The sequence below is a fragment of the Aplysia californica genome, unplaced genomic scaffold, assembly GCF_000002075.1.
Source record: "Aplysia californica isolate F4 #8 unplaced genomic scaffold, AplCal3.0 scaffold00163, whole genome shotgun sequence".
In the NCBI taxonomy this organism is placed as follows: domain Eukaryota; kingdom Metazoa; phylum Mollusca; class Gastropoda; order Aplysiida; family Aplysiidae; genus Aplysia; species Aplysia californica.
This window is the reverse complement of record NW_004797433.1, coordinates 796,803-804,207: the sequence shown is the minus strand read 5'-3', so window position 1 is coordinate 804,207 and position 7,405 is coordinate 796,803. Positions and strand designations below refer to the sequence as shown.

Genomic DNA, 7,405 nt, shown 5'->3' with positions numbered 1-7,405 from the left:
GAAATGTCTTTAGGCCATTCCCAAAGGGGGAACGTTAACTTGTTCTAATGCACAGTAGAATTGTAAATGGGCTGATTCAACAATGTCATGCTCATAACTCTCTTGTAACACCTCTAATCTTCGGCACTGTATGACCTTGTTGTGTTGCAAGTTCCGTAAAACACTTCCTAAAACTAAAACTAAGACTTGTCGTAATTGTACAGAAAAAATAAGTTTGAGCGTTTGTTTCAGATCAAGCGAATCATATATCATATCTTTTTCCCATCAACTTTGTTTCAGCCGGGACACTCTCTGAGCTGAGAGACAACATAAAGAATGCGACAGAAGTGATGCTGACCGGAGAGTACAGCTATGCCTCAGTCAGCTCTGGCTGTGAGCAGTTTTTGCGCAATGTGTCACTCGCAAATCTGGATAGGGTGAGTCGAATGAGTCTGGTCAGATGACAGATGTACAGTTTTGTTACATTATGTCTGTAATTTGCATGTACTGTCAAACTTTGTTATGTGGGTGGTTGACGGGTGCTCTGGTGTGGTTTGCTCCTTCTTTCCAATCAATCATCTGTCGTCCTTTTCTCCCCTCCTTCTTTTTTGTGTATTTTACTTTCTTGTAACATCTATTCTTCGGCACTTCTATGACCTTATTGTTTTGCAAGTGCCATAAAACTCTTACTAAGACTAAAAAGCCTTGTTATACCACCATCCTTGGGACGAGCATTAAGTTGGCAGAACAGCGTGGCTTGCGATTCAACCGCGGTCCTCTTTTGTAGCCTATAGACCCGACAGCGTCAAGAAACACGATTCTGCTGTGCAATTTGTGTTTGAAAAGTGTCTTTTGACTGTTTGTTTTTCACTCACATAGAATTACTGCCGTGGCCAAGCAGGCTTTTAAGGAAATGAAAAGTTGACAAACTGGCTGGTGAGGCCACCTCTGTTGACAGCACTGTTCAACCAGATAGGGTCGAGATCCTGAAATGTCTCTCTTGTCAGTATGTATCACCCACCGTCCCAAGAGCGTATATTCTCAGTTGTGGGGGTTACCGAATTTAAGCATTTTTGGAAATTAGCGAACCTAATTAAACTTTAATTTTCATAATATTCGTTCATTTACCTTTAAACACTGTTATACGTTATTATCTAAATCCCATTACAAAGATACTATATCACTTTTTATAATGCTTGCCTCTTTTTCTGAACTACTGCTGTATTGGCTGGGACTGGGGTTAGGGAGTGCACAAAAATGGCTGGGTGTGGAAAGGTCAGTGAGGTGTTCCGTGGACAAGAAGTCTGTTGGAGTTTTATGTATGTTTTCACCTTGACCCAAGTCCATGGAATTTTTACGACAAGCATTTAAAGACTTATCAAACTTTGCCAAACTTTTTAATGGCGTATTTATAAATGTGAGGCTTCATGGTGAAATCAGGCGCTCGTCAAAATAAAGAAATGGAAGAAATCAGCATTTTTTGGCCAGTTTGGAATTTTTTTCGAATTTTTGTTTTTTGGCTTACCACCGTGTATGTCCATTCAAAAACATTCTTATGTGTGGATTTTATGGAAAAACGTTGATTAAAGGCACGAAAAATGTAAATGTGCAATTTCCAATGACTCTTGAGCTACGGAAGTCACTAAACTTTGGTGGCCATCTTCTCACTAATTGTACTTCTGAAACCAGGCAACCTCACCTCCTTCAATCACAAATATCTCGACTTCCATTCAAGAGAAATGGATATTTTTTCACCAAAAGCAAGGCAAATGAACAGGCTCAAAGATGATACCAATATCTCCAAATTCCCCCAAATTGATGAGCGCCTGATTCCACCCCATCGTGTCACAAGTATCTTTCTTTGAAATGTCTAGTCTCCTTTTCTCATCAACCAGTTGGAGTGTCTGTTGTTAAGATTGGGTTTTTTTTTTTTTAACCCTGTTTCAGAATTTCAAAACTGTGATGTTGGAGCGAGCAAATATCTTTCTCAAGGAGATTCTGAAAGCGAGGAGTAAGACAGTGCAAATGGCCACAAGATTTATTGATGATGGAGCGGTGAGTGTTGAGAGTGAGGATATTTGAGTGTTCATAAAACATAGATTGATTAGTTTGTGCAGTATATGTAGGTATTGACTGGTGATAAGCAAGAGTTGAATGTCAGACCATTTAGTTGATCTGAATATCGGGGTTTTTTAAAAAGCCTTTCTGCATGGTATTTTTTGGGAGGGGGGGGGGGGGTGTATTTTGATATGTCTACATTTCGCAAGTTGTGTGTTCTTATTTCTTTTTTTCTCCTGAAGCCAGTTGTTGTAATATGGTCGCTTTTTAAGGACAAGCGGGCTAACCCAGATTTCAGGGGTTTCTAGAAATCTTGACTTACACCAAAAGTGGGCATTGCCCTTCCTATAGGAGAAGTTTGGTTTCATCGTTGTGTATATTTGTTTGGTTACAGAGAAAACTCTCCTTGTCTTTTAAAGAAACTGAACAAGGGGCAGAAACTTTACCTTCGATTTTTTCAAAACAGCATTTTTCGGGATAGCTCCCTTGTGCTTAAAAGCGACCATACATGTTTTACAGTGAGTGAGGGTTGTCAAGTCTGCACCCAAGGACCGACTCTTTAATTATCCCAGGTTTTTCTCTTTCTTTCTTTTCAGACTATTTTGACGCACTGTCGATCACGAGTGGTCATGCAAGTTTTGAAGGCTGCAGCGAAAGAGAATAAGAGATTCACGGTTTATGTCACGGAATCTAATCCGGACCAGAGTGGGTGTGTGCATCTCCTGTTTGTTTGTTGTCTCGACTGAAGATTAGAAAATGACGGGACTAGGGTTTTACGTGGGTGGTTTGCGGGTGCTCTGGTGTGGTTTGCTTCTTCTTTCTTATAAAACATCTGTCGTCCTTATCTCCCCGTCTTCTTTTTTATTTTTATTACTCTCTTGTAACTCCTCTAATCTTCTGGCGCTCATATGACTTTATGCAGTTGTGAGCACCGTAAAACCTCTACTAAAACAAAACTAAATTGGGGTTTTACCAAAGACAGACTTCGTTTTGTTCATAGCGTGCTCCCTGGTTGTGTTTTACAACAATCAGCACGTACACTTGCCTGAACACTCAAACACGCATCTTCAACACCCACACGCACACATTCATATGACTACATACTCCCTCATGCATACGCGCGCGCGCACACGCACACCACGCACACACACACAAACACACACACACATTTCACGCTCTCTCTCTCTCTCTCTCTCTCTCTCTCTCTCTCTCTCTCTCTCTCTCTCTCTCTCTCTCTCTCTCTCTCTCTCCCTCTAAGCTAATAATTAATATACTTTTTAATCTTTTACATGAAACTTTTATGTTTATATAAGTTCAGGTTCAGATTACCATAAGGGTCCTTATAAGATGACTGTTTATAATTCATCTTGTCTTTACAGTAAAATATACTGTAGATTTCTTTTCTGCTTTTAGTAATCTATTGGGACATTCCTATTTGTTGTCCTCTTTAGCTTCAGATAATGTGTTACTCAGATATGTTACTTGTCATTGGTTTTCAGCTTTAAGTTTTGCATTTTTTAATACGAAAGTGCCAATTTTCCAGATAAAGGTAATTCCGAACTTTGCCCAATGTCAGGCTGTTTTTCCCATTTTATATAAAGAAAGTCTTGGTGAAAGATATAATAGACGTAAGTGATAGAAGAGTTGTCTTTTTTATAGCAGTATTCTTTTACAGTCTTGTGGATACTGAGCCATGTAGAACAAGCTACTGGCTTAAGATGCTATCTCTGGTTTTGAAGCAAGAATGTTCAAAACTGGTCAACCCCCCCCAAAAAAAAAAAAAAATTATGCTGGAGAAGCTAGTTGGAAACCAATTATGTCTTCAATTGGAGAAACAATTAACCCTATCCGTACGTCGTGTTTTACTATCGTGTCCATACGACGTGGGGAACTCTGTGCCACCACTTAACCCCATCCGTACGTCGTGTTTTACTATCGTGTCCATACGACGTGGGGAACTCTGTGCCACCACTTAACCCTATCCGTACGTCGTGTTTTACTATCGAATCCATATGACGTGGGGAACTCTGCGCCGCCACTTAACCCTATCCGTACGTCGTGTTTTACTATCGTATCCATACGACGTGGGGAATGCTGTGCCGCCTCTTTCCAAACAGGAAATTAACTCGTTAATCTGATCCGTACGCTTTGCATAGCAGTCTGTCAAAATGTTTTTTTTGAGTAATACTGAAATTTCAAATAGATCTTCGCACTAGAAGGATTCTAAAATGTGAAGAATACAAACCCTGGGGGTACGAAATGACCCCAAGAAAGAATGTTCGAAACTTGTTAACCATAAAAAAATTATGCTGGAGAAGCTAGCTGGAAACCAATGATGTCTTCAATTGGAGAAACAATTTTAGAAGCAAACTGTATTGGAGAGGTATGTGATATCTGACAGTTTTGTTGACAGGTACGGTGCTCAGGAGGAGCTGACAAAGCACGGTATCCCCACCACAGTCATCTTGGACGCTGCCGTCGGGTGAGTAGATCCTCGCTAAACTGTAGCTGTTTAATTGGGCATGGTATTTCAGCCACCGTCTGTCTTCTTCTTCTTCTTCTTCTTCTTCTTCTTCTTCTTCTTCTTCTTCTTCTTCCTCTTCTTCTTCTCCTTCTCCTTCTCCTTCTCCTTCTCCTCCTCCTCCTCCTCCTTCTCCTTCTCCTTCTCCTTCTTCTTCTTCTTCTTTTTCTTCTTCTTCTTCTTCTCGATTGCATCACACTTGAAGTCTGGTATCTGTCATAAATTGGCCCATCCTGCTCAGTTCATCTATCGGCCCGTATAGCTTCTCCTGTAGCGTCAGTGGGGTTGGCCACGTTTCTTGTGTCAGGGCCCTGTGTGTCCTGCAGTGCTGAAGGATGTAGTGTCTTTCTTTTTTTTTTTTGCCATTAAGAGCTGGAAAGATGAAAGAGAAACAGAAACAACACAGAGAGAACATTGGAGGAGTAGAACTACACATTTCTTAAATGTAAATGAAAAAAAAAATAGATTAAGGAGATTTAAAAATAAAGATTTACTAAGGTACCCATCTGCTCTCGTGAGTGGCTGACGGATGCCACCACAAAGTCTTTTTTTCTTCCCCTCTATTTTTTGTGTCACGACTTGGAATCAGGCTCTCGTCAATTTTCTGGCATGTGGAGTTATTGGTATCATCTTGCAGCTCATTCATTTGTCTTGCTTTGGATGAAAAAAATACTCATTTTTCTTGAGTAGAAGTCGAGATATTTGCGAATGAAGGAGGTGAGGATCACCTGGTTTCAGAGATAAAATTAGTGAGAAAATGGCCACCAAAGTTGAGTTATAAAAATTTTCCTTAACTTGAGAGTCCTTGGGAAATGAAATTTACATTTGTTGTGCCTTTAATCAACGTTTTTCAGTAAATCCACACAGTTATGTGTTCTTTAATGGGTATGAAAGGTGTTTAGCCAAAAAATAAAAATTCACAAACCTGTGGAAAATGCCAGTTTCTTCACTTTGATTATTTTGACGAGCACCTGATTTCACCACGCTGCCTCACAAAGTCTTAATTTTTACCCGGCACTAAATTATCATTTGTTGTGTCAATCTGAACCTGTTGTCTCATGTCTGTTGGTTGTCGCGTGTATCTGCAGGTACATCATGGAGCGGGTACAGCTGGTGATGCTGGGGGCGGAGGGTGTGGTCGAGAGCGGAGGCATCATCAACAAGGTATGTTTATTCAACAATCACTTTCTTTAGCTCTTTATCTCCGAGGGGGGTAAACCCACCACGCCAGGAATCTTTTTTGGTACTAAATCTAAAAGTGACAAAAACGTCATTAAATGGATCATTAAATCGAAACTAGCGAACCTAAGTATTATGATAGTACTTCATCCAATGAATGAACTTCTGGTAAAAGAAACCTGTTTTCGGCAATTGCCGAAAAGTAATTTGATGTCGAAGTCTTCGTAAAGGAATGTGCCTCAGAGGCTGTCAGCGGCTCACTGGCATTGCAGTTTCAACCGCGAGCCGCTGGGAGCGGCTTCCCGGAGATAAAGAGTGAAGCTTATCGTCACTATAATTATTTCTAAACATGTAAGTGGAAGTCCGGAATTTTTTAATGTTGTACGTCGGCATACTTGTCAGAAAGCAAATATTTCAACAGCGGATCCTGTGACTCTCTGGCTTTTTTGCTTGTGAGCTAATGTATGCATGTAATTGCTGACACATATAAACTCATTCACAGAAAGACACAATTTACAAAGACACATGTGCACACAAATGTGAGGCATCGTGGTGAAATCAGGCGCTCGTCAAAATAATGAACTCAACGAAATCTGCATTTTTATGGCAGTGGGGACATTTTTATCAAATTTTCTTTTTTTTTTGGCTCAACATCTTTTATGTTCATTTAAAGACACATTTAAGTGTAGATTTTAACGGGAAATATTGATGAAAGGCTCAAAAACTGTCTAATTGCCGTTTCCAAGGACTATCAATCTTTGGAAGTCATCGAACTTTGGCGGCCATTTTCTCACTAACTTTGCCTTTGTAACATAGCTGACTAGATGACAAGGACATGTGGTTACTTGAGGGAGGCATTGCGCTGCCAAGAGCGAAATGCTCGCAGCTAAAGGGATTTGAAAACAACAACAACAACCTCTGTTACTGGGGGACCCCCACCTCCTTCATTTGCAAATATGGCTTCTACTCAAATAGATTGGTAATTTTTTTGGTCAAAAGCGAGACAAATGAAAAGGCTTTAGGATGATACCAATAATTCCACATGGCCGAAAATTTACGAACACCTGATTCCACCACGTCGTGACACGAATACTCACACATGCACACACGTGCTGAAAGATTATTTCTTATTTTGGCAGATTGGTACCTACCCTATTGCCATCACCGCAAAGTCGATGAACAAGCCAGTGTATGTGGTTGCTGAGAGCTTCAAGTTCGTTAGAGCTTTTCCCCTGAATCAAAAAGATGTCCCAGACCACTTCAAAGTAAGTCCTTTCCTTTTAAACCTTAATTAACACTTTGCAGTCACTTTGCGCAATAATGTGCCAGTGAAAATTGTCCCTTTCAGTCAAGTGGCGGATTTCTGCGCCAGGCCTGAGAAGTCTGTTGCAGTCGCTGTCCTGGCTGGGTGACCACATGGGGTATTTTGTTCTGCTGGCTGTGTGACTGCAAAGTGTTTATGTCATCATTTACAAATATGCTGCTGTTAGACGTAAGTATCTTGTTCCCCACACCCACCCTGCACTATCTTTTCGTTCAAAAATATGCTGCCGGACCGAAGTATTTGTGAGAGGTGGAGACAAAATGAGTTACTTCTCGCAGTCCGAGAATTGATATATCGGCTGGAAATCGACACTGGGGTCAGATTTACAGATTTTCAATTGATGC

The 7,405-nt window shown here is 40.6% G+C and overlaps 1 protein-coding gene across 1 annotated transcript in view; it reads left to right on the top strand.

Moving 5' to 3' along the window:
- Window positions 1-7,002, top strand: part of LOC101857333 (translation initiation factor eIF-2B subunit alpha) — a gene marked incomplete at its 3' end in the record, with an annotated part of 12,050 nt that extends 5,048 nt beyond the window's left edge. Inside the window, 6 exon segments of the mRNA XM_005097749.3 lie at window positions 280-416; window positions 1,927-2,034; window positions 2,634-2,746; window positions 4,451-4,519; window positions 5,647-5,722; window positions 6,877-7,002. Coding sequence (XP_005097806.2) covers window positions 280-416; window positions 1,927-2,034; window positions 2,634-2,746; window positions 4,451-4,519; window positions 5,647-5,722; window positions 6,877-7,002 — 629 coding nt within the window.
- Window positions 7,003-7,405: the final 403 nt, after the last annotated feature.